The following is a 23381-nucleotide window of genomic DNA, read 5'->3' on the forward strand; positions in this document are numbered from 1 at the left end:
TAAGGCAGCAGAGAATAATTGGAAATAGCAGACGACAGTTGGCAATGTGGATGCAGAGTAAGTTACTACTCAAATTTATGCTTCTCCTGGACTACAAACTTTTGAAAGGAATCTGAAACCGTTATGTTACCTTTTTATTTTCTTGTGATTAGTCTATAATGAAGTCACTTTACAGTGATATCCGGAAAACAGGGATCATAAATCACTTTCAGACTTTCAGAAGTACTCTTTTAGCTACGCATACCTTTCGAATGCTTGAGGAGTGGTCTTTCTTAAGTGCGATTAGTGCAAATATAGACCCCTTTGTTGGTGAAACTATGGGCCACTAATTTTAATACCTTTGGGTACAAAGATACCTTAAATAAAGATAGTGATTAAGTTCTTGACAGTGATTTTAAGACGCTTTGAGTTTTTCCCGGTGGAGTGACCATCCAGTGTTCGAATTGGCAGGCCTTCAAAAAAAAAAAAAAAAAATGACGCATAAATCGATACGATTTTTCATCACACACATTTAGCCGGGGCTGCAGAGTCGGAGTCGTGGAGTCGGTTGGATTTAGGGGTAAAGGAGTCAGAGATAGAGTCTGGAGTCACAGGTTTAAAATTTCAAGAGTCATAGCTGGAATTGACCATTTTCCTTTCAAGTCCATAACTCTGTCAGTGTTTGCAGAGTCGGAGTTGGACTGATTTTGAGGTAAATGAGTCGGAGTTGTAGGGTTTAAAATTTCTTGAGTCAGAGTCAGTCATTTTCTCTCCGACTCCATAACCCTGCACTGAACTACTGCGACGTTCCCTTTTTGTAGACAGTGGTAATGATATGAAACTGGACATCAGCAATGGGACATATACCATCATGCTTTGATGAAAAATATTGTATCTTCTGCGATGAAAGGTTAAATACTTGTGGTGAACCGTTTGTTAAATTTATTATGTGCCAAATGTGAGAACACTTATTACAGTATGCATCGAGTGAAATAGCCAGTTATATTAATCTGAAAATATATATTTTTTGAATAAATTCATCCTCTAGTGACTTTTAACATTGGATTTTAATTTGCCTCGGAAACAACCCTCCTTAGGCTTTTTGAAGAGGAACCATATTTTCTTCCCATTTTTTCTGGTGCTCTTTTTGAAAAATTTCCTTTTCGAATTGAAACAATAGCTGTAAGGTATTATTGTTTTGTCTCGTTTAATTTATCAAAGTTGTTGTTGTTATTAATGAAAGTCTAAAATCTAGAATTTTTCAGAAGGGAGGTAAGTTTAAGTCAAACACAAAAGAGGATGCTCCTATTTTCACCTTTTCCCTCTTTATGTACATATTAAGCCATATGTAAAAGCTACTATTAATAAAACTTGAGAAAGTGATTCGATGATAAGCACGCTGCTATAAAAAGAGCTATGCCCTTACATTACTACAAATATATTTCTTCAACATTATTTAAATTATGGTAATTATTAAGAGATACAACTTGCTTTGTTTGAAAAGTTCTGTCTGAAGGAAATAAAGTTTCGACTAAAAACATTTGCAAATCGTTTTATATTACTGCAATTTATTTTCATCAAAGGATTCTATTTTAAAATTAATAACGTAGCTGAATTATTAGAGATTTGCTTTGAGCAAAATAGAAGAAAACTGAAAGATAAATCTAGGTTAAAGAGTTTGCTAATTGCTCTTCTCAGTTAAGACGAAGTTTTAAATTGGAAAGGAAGATGAAATGGAACTGTTTGAAGCTTGCAAGAAGAATGCCGACGATTCAGGAGAAAACTTTCTAAAATTTTCCGAATTCGTAATAATTATCTTTATTAAAGCAATTCCCATAATTTAAAAGCCTTTTGTAAAGTAATTGAAATAGAGTTTTACTGATGGATTGCTGAGTGTTACAGCGGTTTTATCATTCGAACTAAATATGAGTTATATCTTCAGAAGTTTGATTTATTTTCTTTTTGGAAACAATGACGAGTAGATCTTTGTGTCCTCTTTTTTTCCTTTCTTTTCTTTTTTTTTTAACTTGCTGAGCTTTTAATAAATAGGGACGTACAAGACCGATTAGTACTTAATCATTTAAGTTAATATAGGTGTTGATTTGTGAATTTATGTGCACATGCAACAAAAATAAATAAATAAATAAAATGTAAAAAATAGATAAATAAGAAAAATATAAATATATAAATAAATAAATAAATATAAATCAATAAATAAGTAAAACAAACAAATAAATAAATAAAATATTAATAAATAAGTACTCAAAATATAAATAAATAAATAAAAATGACTTTTAATAAATTTCCCTGTTCAATGCGGTAAAATTAAAGTTAAAAAAGTTTTCATGACACATGTATCTGTGCCGAACATTAATTCTATATTAATAACATTCAAAGATTGAGGTTTTTACTAATCCTATTAATTACTTTTGGCCATGCAGCTTTATGGTGCATTTATCTTATAACTTGAAACAAAAAAATCTGTAAATTAATGACCTTGCACACTAAATTTGTTATGAAATAGCAAAGCAAAAGTATGTCCTATTTACAAACAGAAAAGAAAAAAGGATAAACACAAAATATGTTAAATGAAGGGTTATTCTTGTGTTCTCAACATATTAAGTTGATGCATTTAAATATGTGTAAAGAAATAGTAACAACATGAGAAATGCAATTATTTGGAAAAGTAAAATAGAAGAACGTTTCCACTAATACGTTGAAAAGTTTAAAAAAATGCTATTTTGATGCAATGGTTCATAGTAAATTGCTAACAACAGACAATAATTTATGTGAATACGTAAACAGAACATTAAATTCCTTCAATGTACAATCTATTGAGGAACAATTAAAATATTGAACTATAGCACTACAAATTCTGCATTTAAAAAGTATTTAAAAATTTACATCTACACCCAAATTTGTATACGTTTCTCTCTCTCTCTCAAAAAAAAAGAAGAAAAAAGAGGGAGAGAGCTTTGTTTGACTTTCAACTCGATGATCGTCAATTGATTTGCTTTTAATTGTTTTACAACATTTTTAGTGTTTCTTGATTTCTTTAAATTAATAACAAACGCAGATACTTGAAAACACATTTATCTCTTGTAAACATACCGAGATAAATAGATTTATTCCCACAACGTAAAATACAGAAATTCAAAAAAAAAAAACATGAGACACGTACCAAAGAAGATAGGAAGCTAAAAATTCTCGCTAGGCTACACTTTTATTCCTGCAACAATGTATGAAAGCCTTCTGGAGACGTAATCTAATTTTCGAAAGATAATCTTCCCCTTAAAAAAGCTTTCAAGTACTATTCGAACATGTCCGCATTCATTCTTTACACTTTCTTATTTTGTTTAACAGTTTCGCGTAAATTTTTTTCTTTGCATTTACGGAGAAAAGAGAGAGAGAGAAAAAAGTTGTAATCCTCTTATATTTTTACGAGGAGTGTTGAGCCATTTTCAATCAATAAATTACAAGTTATTCAGAAAAAATAGGAAGTACTTATTGATCACTGAACGGGTCACATGCATAAAAGAAAATCTTTAATTGTGAGTTGGAAGTATCATATGGTTCCCGAGTTGAGTTGTTTTTGTGAAAAGTGGGGAGAAAAGTGAGCGAGAAAAATTGACAGCATAGCATCTTGTAACAAAATAATTTACGTTACGAGGAAAATTGTTTCAGAAAAGTAAAATGTTTGTTAACTAGTAGCTCATTTATTTTCTTTTAAAAATATATTTAGATTTAAAAATTAACGTTAAGTTGTTTTTTGAAACATATTTCAAAATATTAGCCAGTAAATTGGAATTTTGCTGCTATCCCGTTTTTAATTTGTAAATCAAAAATGATTCTTTTGCAAGAGCACTAAAATTACTATAGTTGAGGCAAACCTAACCTGGCAACATTGTGAAGGCTATACCGATCTTAATCACAACATTATGATGCTGCCAGGTTAGGTTTGCTCCAACTGTAGAGTAAATTAAACTAAGTACGTAATGTCAAAAGGTAACTATCAAAAACAAAAACAAGCAACACTATCTTTAGTTATTTCAAGGGCATTGTATAAATTTCAGAAATGTTTAAAAGAGTATCTTGGAGAACTATCCATGCAAGAAAATACATAGAGAAAAAACCCCATCAAAAACTATTACAGCGAAATCCCGTTTCAACGAATAACAATGCAACGAAATATTCGTTTCAACGAAATACATTTCAATCCTGATCTAATTTCCATTAATTTGCTTGGATTCCGTTACAACAAAATTCCCATTACAACAAACAAAATTTGCGGTCCTTTGAAGTTCGTTGAAATGGGATTTCACTGTAATTGCAAAACATTGAAAGAATAATAAAATAAGTGTAACCTTATTTTTTATATGCTTTTAAAATATAACCTTGCTTTGAATTTCAGTTCATGCGTAAATATTTTGAAATTAAATAACAATCAATACATTAATTATGTATTGAATTAGGTATAAATAACTTTTTTGAGGAAATACCTATTTAAACTGTCACGATTAGAGTTCTGGAAGAATTTCGCTAAATATCACCAACAGGACTCAAAAATATCATGATATTTTCGAAAATATCCAGTATTTTGATAGATATCAGATAATTTGATATATATCCGATATTTTGAAATATATCGGATATTTTGATATAATATATCCGTTATTTTCAACCAGCACAAACTCAAGTTTTCAAAATAGTAAATGCATAATCAAATCAATTTCATTATATTATTATTAATACAATATGTAGACTTAAAATTAAAGTTTCTTTCATTATTTATGTCTAATATTTCATTTTACATTTTATCAATTTTAATGGAGTTTATTTAGCATTTGCTGTTTTACTCATTTTTCTTCTGTTAGCTACTTTAACACATTTATGATTTAGAAATAAAAAAATATGCATTAGTCTCAGCACAGTCATAAGACATTTTCTTTTTTTCTGAAAATTGTTTAATATTTAATTAGGTACTTTTAATATGAATTAAAAGTGTTACATTACTAATAATTTTATGAATATAAAATACAAGTAAAAAAGGAATATTACATTAATTTGATTTTTAATGATCATAAAAATATAGTACATAATGTTTCGGTAATTTTTAATAATAAGTGAACGATATCACTATCATTAATCTATTTTTAATATTGAAGATACCGCAGTTGAAAAATAAATATCGAAAATATCGAAAATATCATGATATTTTCAAAATAAATATGGGATATTCATCATGTTATATGTCATAATATGTATCGACTGATATATATCGGCGAACCCTGATCACCAAAGTTGACCCTCGATTTGGTATATCATTCATTTGTATACTGCTTCATTACTTCCCATATACTTCGAAGTTTTACCCAACCACAATCTTTCATCATGCTAAAAGGAGTATTAAAAAAAAACACCTCGCTAAGTACCGATTTAAAAAAAAAATTGTATATGTCATATTAATACATTGTAGATCGATTGTATCAATATTTTTCTTTGGGGACAGATTGCATGAATTTGTCAAGAATAGCAATTAAGAGAACATCTACGTGAAAGAGATAAATTTTATCAATTTGTCATGGAAGGAAAATATTTATCATGACTTAGCTCACAGCATGAAAATGGCACATGCTATGAATTATTCAACGAATATCTATCGATATCTCGTCTGTATTTGCAAAAAAGTATTCTACGTTATCTTCAAGTAGACTGAATATGCTGATGTATTTTAGAACCACAAGGCTAGTTCAAAATTCTACAAATAGTCGCAAAATGTTTCTTTTTCGGCGTGCATAAAAAAGCAAATTTTGCAAGAAGCGAAGAAAAATTTGCATTCTTCGTGCATAAAAAGCAATATAAGCAAGGACGGTGCTGGAGCTGACGTCTATAAGGGGTATGAACAAGTTTCTGGAAGTCTTAAGAATTAAAACTAATTTCACCCATAGTTTCACGGGAGAAGGGGTTATAAAAGTTTCAAAATTTAGCACAAATTTAAATTTAAAAATACATATACGTATTAATGTAAGTATACGTACAAATGTATTAGTCAACGAAATCAAAAAGTCCTTCTTTGTAAATTTCCTACGTTCGAAGATCTTTCCGGTAAAACTTTTGTTCGTAACGAATTCATTTTTGAGACAATGATTCATATAGGATTCAAATTTGTCCATAGTTCCAAGATTAATAATTCAAACTTGAGCGAAACGTTCTTAAAAACCAGTAAATGAAACATGAGATTGAGTAGTCCTGATTAAGAGCCTGTAATTTGCAAATATACAAACGACTAGGTAAGAATATCGCTACTCCCTCAAAAGTTATCATAGGCAGCTCTAGGGCCGCACAAACCGGATCCCTGTCCGGGGCAGCAAATTTTAGGGGCGGTATTTGGCTCGAAATATCTTTTCCATTAGGAAAAAAATGTATGAAAGTATTTTACAAACAATTCCTTTTGTAACTTAGAAGATTGAAAAGTATATGAACATTTTTTTTTTGTTTCCAGCATATTGAAATACGAATCTTGGAGAGTCATAAACTTCAACTCTCTTGCTATGCCCCTGAATTTTGCATTGTGCTGAATTTGAAAATTTTAATAGAATTCATGTCAACTAAGTTCACACTCTTATATCCCCTCCCCCCTCCACCAAACTAAATGAGTAAATCCATAGAATTAAGAATGGATGTAGTTGTGTGTGATCCTTATACAAATCCAGTTTAAGCCGAATCTTTGGAAATCTGAGAAAAAGGTCCTTTAATGCTCAGGAATTCACATAGAGGGGCTTTGAAAATTTCAAAAAGGAAAAAAAAAATCTAAAGAGGTCAACGTTTAAATTTCGAGTCATAAAATTGCTCTTTTCTATTCGTTAACGAAGAATTTTACACATATTTTTTTTCATCATTTAAGCGTGATTGTTGAACGTGCGTCAATTGACACTAATTTTACTTTGAGGTAGACCATCCAGTCAAAGTAGCTAGTAAATAAAGAAAATAGCGGAACAGCGAAATTACCCTTGTCCTAAAAATTTTAGTGAGGAAAATGTTTAAATGATCCTCGTTTTGTGCCCTTAACCCAAAGAACTTAGAGGGGGCAAAGAGAGCTCATTTGTAGCACGGGTGGATCCGGTAACTTAATTAAAATTTGAAATCGAGATTTTTTTTTTTTTACAACTGAGATCAAGTTACTAATGTCGTAGAATGCTGATTTAACTTAATGAGTGCACTCAGAAATTATTATCCATTACTACTAATTTTTACACAGAATTATATTCATACACAATTAGAGGCCCAGTCTCACGTTTTTTTTTTTTTGATCATACTAAAATTTTGAATACGTAATTTAGATGGAATCCTTTTTGGCATTATTGATAAGGGTTTTAGTTATTTCAACGAAATATTCAGATTAAAAAAAAAAGAAAAAAAAAAGTCCAAATATTCGATAATTAGCTGACCCGGCACCCCACGAGAAGGAAGTTTGATCAGGCCAAAATTTTGCTAATAAAATTTAAATGAGAAAGGGCATCTTTTTAGCGCTATCGCAAAAGAAACCATGAACTTCTAATTTTGGCGCGTTATTGTGGTATTTGTTTTGAATTTACCGTTTTTCATCCTCTCTTTTTTTCTTGTGTAATTTGATTTGTAGCTTTAATAACTGATTTAGTTTGCTGCGCTTGTCTGCTATTTTCAAGAACTATTCAAAATTTATTAAAATGTATTTATTGAGCAATCACGATTGCTTATTGCTTTCATTTGACTGTTTTGATGTCCTTTGATTTTATTTTCCCACTGCCACCCTCCGCACCATCACCGTCGACCGGCTCCTCACGATGCTGCTCTTATAGCGAAAGCCGTCTCCAGGTTGCATCCATGTCCTACACACACGCATATACATTTACAACTACACACACACACACACACACACACGCACGCACACACGTATACACGCAGACGCCTACACATACACACAACTACCCACACACTCATGCCTGCACACAGACACAAAACACATGCCTACGCACACATACACATACCCCCCCACACACAAACACACATACATACAACTACCTGCACACTCATACCTGCACACAGACACAACAAACACACATACACATGCCCCCTACACACAAACACACACACGCCTACATACACACACACACTCATGATTGCGAAAAACATAATTTGAATTCAAGAGGTCAAAATTCAAATTAATTTTCCTTTTATTGATAATTTATCTCATTTAATATTTTTATTGTGTGGAGGGCGTGGTATTTTCCTTTTTTGTTCTGAGGGAAAACCGCTAGATCAGGCCCTGAAGTTATTAGGCATAAAGGGGTAAACTTCCACCAAACTTTCCATTTTGAGATGTATGTAAAAATAACCAATCTGCTGCTAATTAATATTTATTTTTAGCGAGGTTGTTTACACTAAACATTCTTTCATACTTTAAAAAAAGTTTTGCAAAGAAAGGAATCGAGTAAACAAACGTAGCCTCGCTTGAATTTTGAAAGGGGAGGAGGGAGAGCTTCGTATTTCTGGGAGAGATAACTATCCTTGTTGTCCTACCCAGGAGTGCCTGAAGTCGGGGAGGAAAGGGGGTTATGGCGCAAGTTGCGCCATCAAAATGGGGGGGGGGGATTTTTAAAATTTCTAAATTTATTTCTTTAAATTTTTTATTGATTGATTTTTAATTTAAATTATTTATTTTATTTTCTTTTCTTCTGTTTACATTTTATTTCATCTATTTATCTAGTGTGTTTGTGTATGTCATTGGCGTAGCGTTTAACTTTTCTAATAACATAATAATTCAAATTAAAAACAAACAAACAAATAAATAAATAAATAATAATATTTTTAAAAAATAAATAAAATAAAAAAGAGAGCTAAAAAATAAAATAAATAAAAAAGGGAAAGAGGGTTGAGAAAAATGAATGAGGAGGGGGGGATTTGCGCCATCGAACTTGGGGTGGGGCGGGGATGGACACCCCTGGTCCTACCCATAAAACTGCCACTGAGAATATGAAATGAATAAACAAACTGCTTTCAAGTTTTGAAGGAGAAAATTTCACCAAGAAGATGCAAAACAAGTTCAATAAACATAATTATTTCCATATAACCTTACTTTTCGTAAAATATGCAAAACGAAAAGAAAATACGTAAAAATGAAACACGCAATATAGCCATAATCCTTGCGAAAATTAATGTACTTATACGGGAAACACTTTTCGGAAAGTTTGAAACAAGTTCCTGGAGAAAAGACCTGCCTTTCATATTATGCACTTTCGGTGAATCAATTATTAAATTTCTGTCAACTGCGACAACGGCTAATTCAATTTCTATTACTGGCATTCAGGGTATGAAGCAAGGAGTATTCAAATATCGGTATAAAGTGAACGTCACTGTTATACTGAAACATTATGAAAAGAAATAGGTATTGAAAGATAATTTTCTTTTTACAGAACATGAGTAATACATTTTGAAGGAAGTCACCTTAAAATAGAGAATTTTTATGAAAAGCAAAATTATTTTTTTCTGAATAATATCTAGTTTACTATCAAATAAAAAGTTTTTTTCCCTTTTAGGGGGTTACTTGCCCATTTATCAATCTGTGACTTTTTCAAAACCATTTTCGTTGTACCTTAATATTCACTTTTTCTTTACTTTTATCATAACGTTTTAATTTTAAAATGTGAATGCGAATACAATCAATAATAAACAGCGAACATTTGCTCTAGGCTTGACGTCATGTGTATTATAAGCTGAACTATTTTAGGGACTTTTTTTAAGTCGAGGAATAATAAGATGTTTTGGATGAAACTTTTTTTTTTTTTTACGATATAGATATAGAATTTAAAGGAACACTAAGATACATTGTTTAAAATTTCAGGTAATAGTTAAACTAATTTTCATAGTCACTATCAACAATCAATATAGCAATAAGAAAAATATTTTCATGATTAGAGCAAATAGTTTCGACGGGTTCTGTTTTTCCAATGTCTACATCAATATTTCTTCAAATTATAGGTGCACAAAAACAGCATCAAAAACAGCTCTACCTAGTTTGAACATTTGATCTTTAATGTAGATTACAAATAAATATTCAAGTCAATATTTTCCGGGTTTTGAATAAACCAAAGAAACCCGTTTTTCTTAAAGATTATATGAGGCAGTGAGAAGCAAAGGGATGTAAGTGGCAAAATTAAAAATTTGGAGATAACCGGTACACATGGTATGTGAACCTCTCCTATGTCTTGGGGCAAGGGATGGTAGTTGCTGCTGTATAGCATGATTTAGAAAAAAAATTCAATGAAAGCCTACCTAGGAAGTTATCTTTAAACGCGTTTAACTGAAAACTTGAAAATGTTTACTTACATCCCTCTGCTTCTTACTGTCTCATATTATATTTACAGAAAGAACGATGAAACTTATTTTTCTATATCAGTTTCTTGATGCATACCTAGCTTTTTACTTAAATAATAAGAAGTACCGATTGCAGATGAAAAAAAAAAAAAAAAAGACGAACTCTTTCTAAAAAGAGCAAACAAACTATGTGAGTTTAAAACATTTTTGGTGGGTCGGCGTATTATCTAATACAATCATTAAAAACATCTATTTTTTCCCAATTTCAAATTCAGTTACTAAAAGCAGAATCATGAGTTAAACATAAAAATGAATATTTTTAATCACAGGAGAATTCTATCGCTTTTCAAACAAGTATTTTCGTTTACAGGACGTTTCTAATATAGCTGCGATAAATTTCCAATAGATTTAAATCTTAAATACGCAATCCAGTTTAAAAACCGCTCTCCAGCTCTAGTACGTGCTCCACTGGTCCTAAATAATCCTTTATACTGAAAACCAATTCTTACATAGGATTCTCTTGGATATACGACAGCATACAAGGAAAACAAAAACTCACCGCTTTTAGATTTTCCAATTCCCCCAGCCAGGTCCCCAGGAGCTTATGGGGGTCATCCGGGGTCTCTTCGTGGTCGCTATCCGGCTCAGCGTCACTCAGATTGTCCGGGCAGCCATCGTAATCCGTGCATGCCCTGGAAAGGAGAAACGAAATGATCAGCTCATATTTAATGTATTAGCCGGACGAATCTCTCATATTTTTCTCCAATAAATATTTAACGCCTTCATATGAGCCAATCACCTTCAAGACGGGAAATAGTTTCCGAAGTTTATGAATTTTTATGGGTGTCTGCAAAGTATCGGCTTCGACTGATTGTTTGCATCGAAATTGCTGCTTTCTTTGTGAAGTAAAATGTTTTATTACAAAATCTGTTGTACCAAGAACTTTTTTTTATAAGGTTATGATGATATATGATAGTGGTAAAATATGATAGTATCTTTTTACAACATATCATGTAATAAAAAACACTATCATGGTGCATTCTATTCGAAAATGTACAACAGAAATGAGTCAAACAATCATTCAAAAACTGAAAATTGCTCTTAAAAGTAAAAAAAATAATTTAATTCTTTAAAAACCATCGATACTAGTTTAAAACATATGTTTTTGAAGTCAGCGCAAAGACTGGATTATTTGTTTTGTAAACTATCTTACTGATACAACAAAAATGGTTTCAGAACAAGTTCTTTATCATTGACAGATTTCTTTCAGAACGAATATTTTGCTTAAAGTTAATTTAAAGAAACGCACGTTAATTTTCCATTAATTTTTATATGACATTGAATTTTATGACATAAATAGTTGTCATATATAGTTGTCGAAAAAAATGAGGACATCTGATCTGTTTAAACAGGACAAATGCTCCATTATTTGTACTGTAAACGCGGGCTACTTTGGCTCTAGGGTCCTTCTTTGGTCTAAATGGATAAAAAGAGACAACGTCTTCAGTCAACTTTCAGGGCGCAATTTTTTTTACATATATTTTTTACATATTTTGACAGATTCCACTAGAGAGCATCCCCAAGCACTCAATTATTTATTCCAAGCAGTTCTATAGCTCTGCTCAAGAAGCAACACTAGTGGTTCTGCATTCCTTGTGCAAACATGTTCCTTCATAACCTCTCAAACTTTTCCATGTAGAAGCAGTTCTACATCAGCTAAGAGTTTTTTAAGTACCTATTTACATTACGAGCACTATTTAATACTCTATGCTGTAGTGTAGTTGTACTTCTCATTTCTGTTTAGGATTTTTTTTTTTTAAATTCACAATGACAACATTTCTCCTTACCTAAAAATTACGACCTACTTTGGCATAGCATGAAAACTGAAAACAACTGCCAGAGAGAACTGGAAATGTAAGGAATAGCTAAAATTAAGACTCTAAACAGGAAAAACACAAGAAAAAACCTGGAATTCTTGGCAACGGAGAGATTGTAAATTCATCAGGGCTCAGTTACATGGCTTTCATTATGGAAGATGAAGAGGAATTAAAAGTTGCAGGAGGTTTAGAAAAAGGTTTACCCAGTTGCATCTACATCTTACAAGTATTGTTAAATTTGTTGGAAAGTTTATCGAATTTTATTATTGTAGAATGGAATGAGCTCAGGTTTCCAACGATAGCTGTTGATGTGAGAGAAGGAGGATCGAATGTTGAGAGCATGGAATGCACCAAAAAGTTTTGGAAGTGACCAAAAATTTAGGATCCTTTGTTTTACAAATGGTGTTGTCTTAATAAAATTATTCAAACTCCACAACTGATGAAGAAATGACTTCTCCTTCGGTAATTTCTGAGACAATAACTATGTATGCACACACATATTAAATAATAATAATAATATTCCTTAAAACGAATATGTGTGACTCAAACTTCTTTTAAGTGTATTTTTCATTCAAATAAATAGTTTATCGTATGAACACATGCATTTCTTTGACTCTAGTTAGTTCTACAGTGATTTTAAATAGAGAAAACCACTTTGGACCAAAATAACCCAAACGCAATGGTAACATTGGCTCAAATAAGAAACACTAGTAAAGGATACAAATACTTGGAAATAAACTGATCACTATTCAAAAAATAAATTAAGGCATCTCTAGATGTGTAAAACAAGTTTCCACAGTTTGGAAATATAAATAGTTATAAAATTATTAAGAAAAGAATGAGAAAAGTTAAAAGTCTGGGACAAAGTAGCCCGCGTTTACGGTACTCATTGCTGCAAAATGCTTCGACTGTAAATTCTGGGGAAAAAAACTGAATAGGTAATTAACAGATGCATTAACGTAGAAATTCGGTACGATAGGTTCACCTTTTTTGAGTGCTTGCTAGTTCAGAAACCTTTCTTCGTGGATTTTTTCCCCTGAGGATTTCGAAGCATATAATGAGTTTTTTTATATTTTCTAATACTTTTTATTATCGACAGAATAATCTTTTCGTGCATATATATATATATATACATATATATATATATATATATATATATATATATATATATATATATATATATATATATATATATATATATATATATATATATATATATATATATATATATAGATAGATAGATAGATAGATAGATAGATATTTGCTAAAGAAGCTCGAAAAAACTCAATTCCTCCCAGTTTGGTTTTACTGCATTTTGAATATTCAGGGCCGGATTTGGAAGTGTATAGGCCCCTAATCAGGGTTCGAAAAGATCATCATATTTTCAAAAATATCCGATACTTTGATATATATATCCGAATATTTTTATATATATGTATTTTGTAAAAATTTTATTGTGGGGGCCCCTTTGTTGTGGAGGCCCCCCCCCCGGGGCAGCATCCCCGCCTGCCCTCACCTAAATCCGGCCCTGTAAATATTAAATCCAACCCTACATTTGAACTATTTTTTTTTTAAAGCTTGCTTCATTTCTTTTACAAAACCAATTTGCTTTTGCTTTTTCAACCGAAAAAAAAAAAACATATACATTAGTCGCAAAAAAGATGGATCCGTCTTGTATGTGTTTTTATAATTTTTTTAAAACTTGGTTTTGTAGTTCGCATAAAAGCACTGAAACGTTTAAAACGGCGTTTTTATGAGAAATTTGTGGGAGTGATAAATTAATTACGCACTTTAATCAACTTAATTAAACCATCTCGTGTCACAAAATTTACAAGTATCATTAAATAAAGTTATAAAAGTAACATAAGTATGAAGTGAAGTGCCACCGAAGAGACTTGAGAGGGAAAAAGTGTCCTAGTTTCAGAGTAGTTAAATCGTACCTGACATAAGAGGGAAAAAAAACTATAGTGCCTTAGTAATGTCGCATAAATCTCCCTAAAATTCATTAAAAGTTATTTTATGTTTCCGTAAAGTTTAAACTATTCTCAACCGCTACCTCAATTTTTCAGGCAACATTTCTGCTTCTTTCGAGATTATTTACTAGGTTCATGCAGGGCCAGATTTAGGGGAGGGCAGGCGGGGCTACGGCCTCCACAACAATGGGGCCCCCACAATAAAATTTTTACAAAATATGCTAACTTTCACGGGTCGAAAATATCGGATATATACATATATATCAAAATATTCGGATATATATCAAAGTATCGGATATTTTCGAAAATATGATGATCTTTTCAAACCCTGATTAGGGGCCTCCACTCCTTCGTTGCCCCGGGGTCTCCACACTTCCAAATCCGGCCCTGGGTTCATGATATATTGCTTGAATCTATATAAACTATCGAAATGTCATGAATCCAAATCAATTGCATAAATTTCTCGCGGAAAACTGAACATCAAAATAAATTTTACGCTAGCAATAGAATAATAATTCTCAATTGAAGCTTGTTTATATAAAAAATACATAAGGTTTATATAATTTGAGTACGTTGAATTTCTAAACTAATGCCCGAATTTAAATTACCTATCTCAATATGATAAATTCAAATCATTTGCATAATTTCTCATAGAACACAGCACATCAAACGAAATTTTCCGTCAGAATTCCTCATACATGTAGGGAATTCATTGATCGAGTAACGCTGACATCACTAACAATGTCTGCGCCACGTTAGGATAATGTGATAATATTTTTTGGTAATGTTTGGCATGCAGGAAAATTCTTTATTTCGACAAGGTTGAACTGGATCCGGCAACTTAACTGTTTTACTGATAAGGCTGTCATTTTAAGTGTTTTAGGAGAATGAAGGAACGAAAAAGGGATCAACAATGAACGCTATCTACTGGAATTCAGGGTTAATCCACTGAAGTTCAGGTTAAAATTTCAACCATCAAAATATCTCCAAACAGGTGATTGTTTCGTTCAAATGTAGAAGTAATTTTCACCCGTTATACCTTGACGGGCGATTTTCTAGTTTAGTAATAATACTCAACTCAAGCTTGTTAATTAGGGTTGGTTGGGGTAAGTGGGAACCCTTTTGAAACCATATACAAAACTTTAGAAGCAAAACAAATTAAGCTTACTGCCTTATTTTATCTTGGACGTTATTAATAAACAAAAGTTCATCATTAATTTCTAAAATAATGCTTTAAATATTCTTAACAATTATGTTTTTTAAAAAATCGGATGGGTGTCCCACTTACCCCATCGTAAGGGGTAAGTGGGTCACCCCCCCCTATTATTTAAATTTAAAGGAAGCATATCTAAAAAAGGTGCAAGAGGGTCTAACATGATAAAGTATGAAACATTTTAGTGTCAATTATTTTTATTAAATGCAGCCATTTATGAGATATTTACTGTCTTTTAAATCTGTATCACGGAAAATTTTAAAAAGCGAAAAGCAAAACAATTTCGTTTGTGAAATTTATTGAAAGCCTATAGGTATATATTTTTCTTTTACATATAAAGGTGTGTTTAATAGACGTAATACAGTTGTTTAAGATCAATTTGAGTAAATTAGCCAAAACTAGTTGAAAAATAAATTGGGAACACAAAATGACTGCGTCTATGTAAAGTTGGCTTAGGAAGAACCATTATCGCTTCATCCTCAGTAGTTATTCCAACATCATCTGCACTTTGCCAGTAAAAAGTCGCTATTTCTATTCGTTCTTGCAAATTCAAAAGTATTTTTCAATTTGTATCATCAACTTCCAACATTAGACCTACTTAAATCTTGATGGTTTTCTTTCATGTATGTTTCACAAATATATAATCACCATCTTTGACAGTTTTTGTAGTTAAACCATCAACTCCTACTAAGTCATCATAGTTGTCCTGTATTTCATTAATACAAATATTTAATCAGAGTTGCTTTTGATTTTGAAATCCCCATTTTTAGAAAGGGACCCACTTACCCCTTATAGCAAAAATTTATGGGGTAAGTGGTACCCCTCCTCTTAAACACGTATTAATAATACTCATATTTTAGGCAAAAATTCTTGTTGCTGTATGAACTTTAAGTTAAACTATACATGAAAAACTAATTATCATTAAAAAAAAAATAATAATTAAAACTAACCTGGAAACACTTTTTTGAAAAAATGCTGCTCGAACTCGAAAAATTTTTTTTTTTTCAGATTTTTTTTTTTTTTTTTTTGACTAAGCATTATGAAAAAATTCCACGAAACCCAAATTTGTGCAAAACCAATCACTGTGAGGAAATTTTACATGATCAGTGCAAAAAAGTTTCAAAACTTTATCTATATTTCAGTTTTAGGGGGTTGACCCATTTACCCCAGGGACCCACTTACCCCAACCAACCTCATATAAGGTTTATACAGTTTGTGTACGTAGAGGGAAGCTAAAAGTTATTTGTTGCAACAGATCCACATTAATCCGAACTAATTGAAACAACTGAATGTTAAAATTACTAAAAATCTGAATAATCCGAAATTTCGATTCTTAAGGAATATAATGCGGAGATTATGTGATGTGTTATTATCCCTTTTGTTAAGAAAACACTCTAATTGCTCAGCTTAATAGTTACTCTAATGAGGCAGATTTACGTTGCATTTGAACGCTTAGATTTTCAAACGGAGCGTTATTCATTTACATCGAGTGTGGCGCAAATTCTTTTGCCTTTTCTGCCCAAGAAGTAAAATATGTTTATTCAAGACTTGAGGAGAGCTATTCGGGACGGTCTTTTGTTTTCTTGCGATCATTGGGGTGATAAATATCCTCCGCATTCATTAATTGACAAAGAATGTGTCAAGTTGAATTCTTGAGGATGAGAGACAAAACTGGTGCGACGTGAATTACGCTATAATTGCAGAAGATCTTTTGTTGTGATGCTATTGGTTGCGACACTAAAAAAGAAAACGGGTACTTTCAAAATACCGTGAGAGTTTTGTTTGATTAGAATTTGTTTGTTGGGGTTTACTTTGTGTTGTTAAAATAGAAACTACCAAACTAGAACTTGAACTCCAAACGTTTTGATAGTTGTTAGGACAAAAAGGTTGGTTAAAGTTTACAGTCAAAAAGCACAAATTGCAGATTACTTCAGACACGTGTTTCGGCGTTAGAAAGAACGCCCTTTCAATGAAAGAAAAATGAGCGAATGGATGAAAAGACATCCGACAAAAGTCAGTCGGCCAAAAGCTTTGGTCGGATGTCTTTTCATCCAGAAGCTGTTGTTATTTCTAATTTTACTTTTTAGCACAGAGGTATTTATTTAACCACATAGGATAGTTAGATCATAGAATTAACTGCTTGTTTTTTTCTTTTCTTTTTTAAAATTTTTAATAAGATTTTAAAAGACAGAATTAACTGCTTGTTTTTTTTCTTTTCTTTTTTAAAATTTTTAATAAGATTTTAAAAGAAGTTCCCCTGATGGATAACTAGCAATGGTTACTTCCTTCTATAAAGCAAACTTTCTAGAAAAATTTGTAATGTTACACACTAGTTTGACGCGTAACTCCACTGAATAGCTGCACCACATACTTTTCATCCCCCCCCCAAAAAAAAACTGGTTTTTATACTAAGCACCTGATTTTAATATAATCTCTTTGTTCTGCTACGTTCTTAGTAAATTTCAGGGAAAAAAACTGGCTGTTCATTTTTAAGGGACCTGAACGATATAGAAAAAGAAGTTAAGAGCAAATTTAGATCCTTTTCCTTCTGATACTCTGCTCTCACAATATTTTTTGAATTAAATTCAGTGATGAACGGAATCAATATTAACTAAGAAGTTTATAAACTTTATCCATTATGATTGGTAGAAAAGCTGTAACACACAAATTGAAAAAAAAAAACCCTACCTTTCCCTTGGATTTTTGAAACTATTCTGCGCTAAAACGAGCGTTGTTGTTGAAAAAAAAATGCAGACTGATGTTTCGTATGGTGTTTAAACGGCTTATTTGTGAACATGATAGTTCCGACTAAAAATTTTTCAATGGAGAGAAATTCGTCGTCTGTAACTTCAATGCCGAAAACATCAACTGTATATATAATTATTTTACAGAGTTGTAGAATTACAAATTATAGAAAGTTTAAATTCTTTCTCGAAAATGAAAATATTTTCCCCACCATCCACCCTTTCTTCACTTGCCTTTTCAAAATACTTTTAAGACTGGTTATGAGTCTCATCTTCGTTTGAGATTAAGGGTGCAGCGCAAAAGCTTGAATCATTTCCCCCCTTCTTTTGATATGCTTTGAACTCTTTAAAGTAATTTGACATTTTAGAAACACAAAGAGTTAATTCCACGAAGTTAATTTTATTAGTACTTCCGTTAAAATTCTCTTCACCGTATCATAAAAATATAAACCGGTCAAAAGTTCTAGATACATAAGAAAAATTAACTTCTCCAACCTCTAAGCGCAAAGCTGAGATAACGCTCTTTCGTTAATGGGAAAACACTGAGTAGACTCATATCTCCAACTGAAGAGAAAATTTAAGTGACAAGGATTACACGTGTGGCTCAAAAGCTTTTCGCGTGTCACTGTTTACTACGAAAAAGAAGAAAATGAGCTCCGCCCGTAAAATTTAGCATTATTTCTGTAAGTAATTTTAAAGTTCAAACTTACTTAAGCTTAATTACAGAATGTTGAAAGAAAGTAGATACTGAAATGAAATGTTTCAAAAATGGTGAATTCACTTTTAAAGGAACTTAAATCCCCTCTCCCTTTATTTCCGTCTTTTTTCAGGAAACTACAGTAGGGGTACCCACCCCCTAAGAGCAAGGGTGCACCCCCTAATATCACAAAGACTCCCCCCAAAAGCAAGAACTCTCCCCAAAAGGAAAAAAACCCTCTCAAAACACCCCCCCCCCCCAATTTTAATGGAACCCCCTAGGTGGACACCCCTGACTACAGTACTCCTGGGTTCATCTTTGACAAAGTGTAATGCTACAGGGTAATTGTAATGCTAATAGGAGATACGGTCTTTTTCTACTCTATCAAAACATTTTAATCAGGGACCGAAAAAAAAACTAAAATTTTAGGCGCCAGGAAAAACTTTTAGGCGCGCTAGACAAATTAATACTCAGAGTTCATAGAAAAAATCATTGTAATATGGTTTCTGAAAGATTCTTATTCTGAAAGAACTAGTCGCCAATGACTTTTTTTAGTCTCCCAGGCGACCTGGCACCCGAGGTTTGAGCCCTGATTAATGATTATACTGCCATGGGTAGGGTAAAGGGCAGTAGACGCAAATATTTCATTTTGCGTTTTTATCATCTATAGTACGTTAGCTTTATTGTACAAGCTTGCTTATTTGGTTTCCGCTGAGAAAACTAGTATGTTGTGGCCATCACGAAACTTTCTTCTATATCTTTCTTATGAATTCTGATCAATCCCTATTCGCAACTCCAACGAACTATAGGGGGCACTGCAGTCACTGTCTAATGGCCGACTTAAAAACTAAAACAAACGAATGTGGTAACGAAGAAAATGCTAAAAGTGTTGTGATTTTTGTTCGTATGTATGATAGTTTTCACTTTATTCTTTTTAAATTAATTTTCAAAGTCTTGTGGATATTCTGGCCCACGTAGAAAGAAATGAGAATACAAGAAGCATTACTAAACGTCAAAGATTAATGCAAACTACGTAGTTCGTAGTTCTAAGCAGCTATTTCCACGATGTTGAATTCAATATTTATCAATTCTTGATAAAACTAAATAATAATTGTGGCCTGACAAGAACAACAATTAATGCTAGAAAATTCAATATGACATTACAAATTATTATCGAAAGAAGATGATACTTTTTTGCCTTGCTTGGCAAGCGCTTGCATTTGTAGCTGAGTTATTTCTCTCGAATTCCCGAATCGGTTAATTAAAAATTTTTCTGTTTCGATTTTTCTAATTTCTGAGTTATGATTTAATTATGTCATGTTATGCAAATCATCAACAAAATTCTCACGGATATATGGTGGTAGTTTTCTTTTCAGTTGATTGACCATTATTTCTTTTTACTTATTGAATTCTGTAATCTTACTACCATTTTATTCCACTTATGATAAAAATTAAAAATGGTTCAACTAAAAACGCGAAATCTCACCAAGGCTACTTTGCTCGCACAATACTAAAACTATAACCCTAAACAAATTTGGCGAAACCTGTCAGCTGAGAATAAGAGGAATAAAGTAAATTCTTTCCTTACCCCCTTACAACCTTACCCAAGATCAATGAGCAAAAATACCTTAGACTATTTTTTTTTTCCAACGGGTTCTTTCACATTCGTTATGCCTGAATTGCTGAGGCAAAAGAATATTCGAACTGGAGCTGAGTTACATCGTACATAATTCTTCGTCTTGCAAGTGGTTTTATTAACCTACCTCTTCTTTATGGTGTGATAAATCTGACTTTTTTCGGTAATTGACAGAAAAAGTGACGGAGCCGACATTTGATTGGCGTTCTGCAGTGCAACTTAGGAAAACGAAAGTAGATAATTGGAAGAGGAGGGGCGGGGGAGGGGGGATAAGTATTACTTTTCGTGTGGCTGTTACGGGAACGGTGTTGTTGATATAAGATAACTCTTGTGAAAAAACAAAAGGCGGGTGGAATTCAAATATCGAATAAAAATATGGAACGGGTGGAAGTATTGGAATTTAGGAGAGAATATGAAAGTATCGCATGCATCCAATTTTAGTTGAATAGCTAGCAAAGATATTGGTTTTATTTTTTAACAAGGGGTTTACGGGGATGTATATTTAAATTGTTGAAATCGATGAACGTGTGTGCGTGTGTGTCCGAAAACAAATTAGAGAGAAATTCAGTTTTGGATCTATGTAATTTTTTTTTTTTTTTTTTTGTTTTACTTAATTTTAATTTCTCTACTGATAGAAGAGTTTTAAAGCTCGTTTTTAACGTTTAGTGAACAGATTATTTATTTTATTTATTTATTTATTTGTTTATTTTTTTTTGCATATAAAAAAAGCAAGCAAAGATTTGTCAATAATATTTGTACTAGAAAAAAGGTGGTACAAAAGGGAAGTTGTCGTTTACCATCATCCTCATGCTTTTTTTTTCTGTACAGTCGCAGTTAGCAGGGTGTGTGTGTGAGGGGGGGGGGATAATGAGCATATTGATGTTGTGATCTGACTGAGAGGCATTAATTGAGCTATTTAAACAAGATGTTTGTTGGATTTAAAAGGTTTTAAGAATAATATAAATCTAAACGACTTGAGAAAGATTACTGAAAAAAAAAAGCAAATCATAGCTGGTTATATTCGCCCTGGTGAAGACTATTCCAGTTTATGAGTTATACAGTACTGCTATGAGAAAGGGAAGAATCGTCCCCAATACTGCGTGGTTTCTCAAAGAAGTTTTTTGAAGGTAACAGAAGTAAACTAATTCAATATAAAAACTAAAAAATTCAAAAAAAAAAAAAAAGTATCGTTGCTTACTTTATACACATCATGTATACGTACAAAGTTATAAGAATAAATCATTAATTTCCACTTTAACGCTCTTTTTATTAGCGAGTCAAATTAAGAATTAAACACATTCAAATGAATGAATGAAAAATGAGCATAAGTTAACTAAATACGAAAATAGAACGAAGATAACGAAGTGGGAACATGTATTATTATTAATAAGAGTAGAAGGGTTTTATTTGTACGGTAAAAAACTATTTACACAATGAATCATTTTCAAATAAAAAAGATATGTTGCTATTTTATTGATAAATTCTCAACTGTTCTTCCCGGGAGCGAAACTGCTATTTGTAGAGAAAATAAAAAATCATTCTTCACAAAAAATCACTTTTTTTCGAGAAGAAAAAGAAGTCACACAACATAAAAACTACTTTCCGTGAGAAAAAAAATCAAATCAAACAAAGAAGTTCTTTTCAAGAGAAAAACAATTCGGTTATGGGTAATCTGGAGATAAGTTCCGTCCTGCCGGCCACTTAACTGGTACTGATACCAACAAAAGACTACTATTTCTTATGCCAAACCTGTTTTCAGCGCTCCATAAAAATTTCTTATTCTGTATCTGATTGAGCATAGTCAGTTCACTTAAGATGGGCCAAAACCAATTATTACAGGAGTTCGTTGATACTTGAGCATAAAATGATTACTGGAGAAGCGAAACAGAAGTGAAGAGAACTGTTTGGGTTTCGTGACGTAACTTGTATTGCAGAACTACTTCCATCGTAATTCGCGAGTAATGAGAATAATACTGCCGTGGGCAGGTAAAGGGTAGTAACTGCAAATTTTTCATTTTTCATTTTATTGCATTTTTTCATCTGTTGTACGTTAGCTTTATTGCACCAGCTTGCTTACTTGGTTTTTGCTGAAAAAAAGACGCGAAAAAAAGTCTAATTCCAACATTTTCCAATAGTTAGTATTGAATGCAACACTTTTTTTCTTCAATTATCTCGAAAACTCATTTGTGCAGGCACTGCCGTTTACCGGCCCACGGCAGAGTATTCGACGTGTGACAAAATGGATGTTAATCTGCCGTGGGCAGGTAAAGAGCAGTAACTGCAAATTTTTCATTTCTCGTTTTGTTGCATTTTTGTCATCTTGTACGTTAGCTCTACTGTAAAACCTTAGTCATTTGGTTTCCGCTAGAAAAAAGCGCGAAAAAACGTCCAATTCCAACATTTCTTTGTCATTAGTACTGACTCCAAAACGCATTTCATCAAATATCTCGAAAACTCATTTCTGCAGATACTGCCATTTACCTGCACACGGCAGAATGTTCGAAGTGTGACAAATGGTTAATCTGCCGCGGGAAGGTAAAGGGCAGTAACTGCAAAATTTTCATTTTTCATTTTTTTTTTTTTTGCATTTTTTCATCTATTGTACGTTAGCTCTACTGTACAAGCTTGGTCATTTGGTTTCCGCTAGAAAAAAGCGCGGAAAAACGTCCAATTCCAACATTTCTTGGTCGTTAGTACTGACTCCAAAACGCATTTCTTCAAATATCTCGAAAACTCATTTCTGCAGATACTGCCATTTACCTGCACACGGCAGAATATTCGAAGTGTGACAAATGGTTAATCTGCAGCGGGAAGGTAAAAGGCAATAACTGCAAAATTTTCATTTTTCATTTTTTTTTTTTTTTGCATTTTTTCATCTATTGTACGTTAGCTCTACTGTACAAGCTTGG

At 32.3% G+C, this 23381-nt stretch overlaps 1 protein-coding gene across 1 annotated transcript in view; it reads right to left on the reverse strand.

Moving 5' to 3' along the window:
* The window catches only part of LOC129216143 (abnormal cell migration protein 10-like), a 351268-nt gene that overhangs the window by 192377 nt on the left and 135510 nt on the right, over nucleotides 1–23381 (reverse strand). Inside the window, exon 2 of the mRNA XM_054850300.1 lies at nucleotides 10892–11024. Within this exon, the coding sequence (XP_054706275.1) occupies nucleotides 10892–11024 (133 nt within the window). The remainder of the gene's footprint in view (nucleotides 1–10891; nucleotides 11025–23381) is intronic.

The sequence above is a fragment of the Uloborus diversus genome, chromosome 2, assembly GCF_026930045.1.
Source record: "Uloborus diversus isolate 005 chromosome 2, Udiv.v.3.1, whole genome shotgun sequence".
Lineage (NCBI taxonomy): Eukaryota > Metazoa > Arthropoda > Arachnida > Araneae > Uloboridae > Uloborus > Uloborus diversus.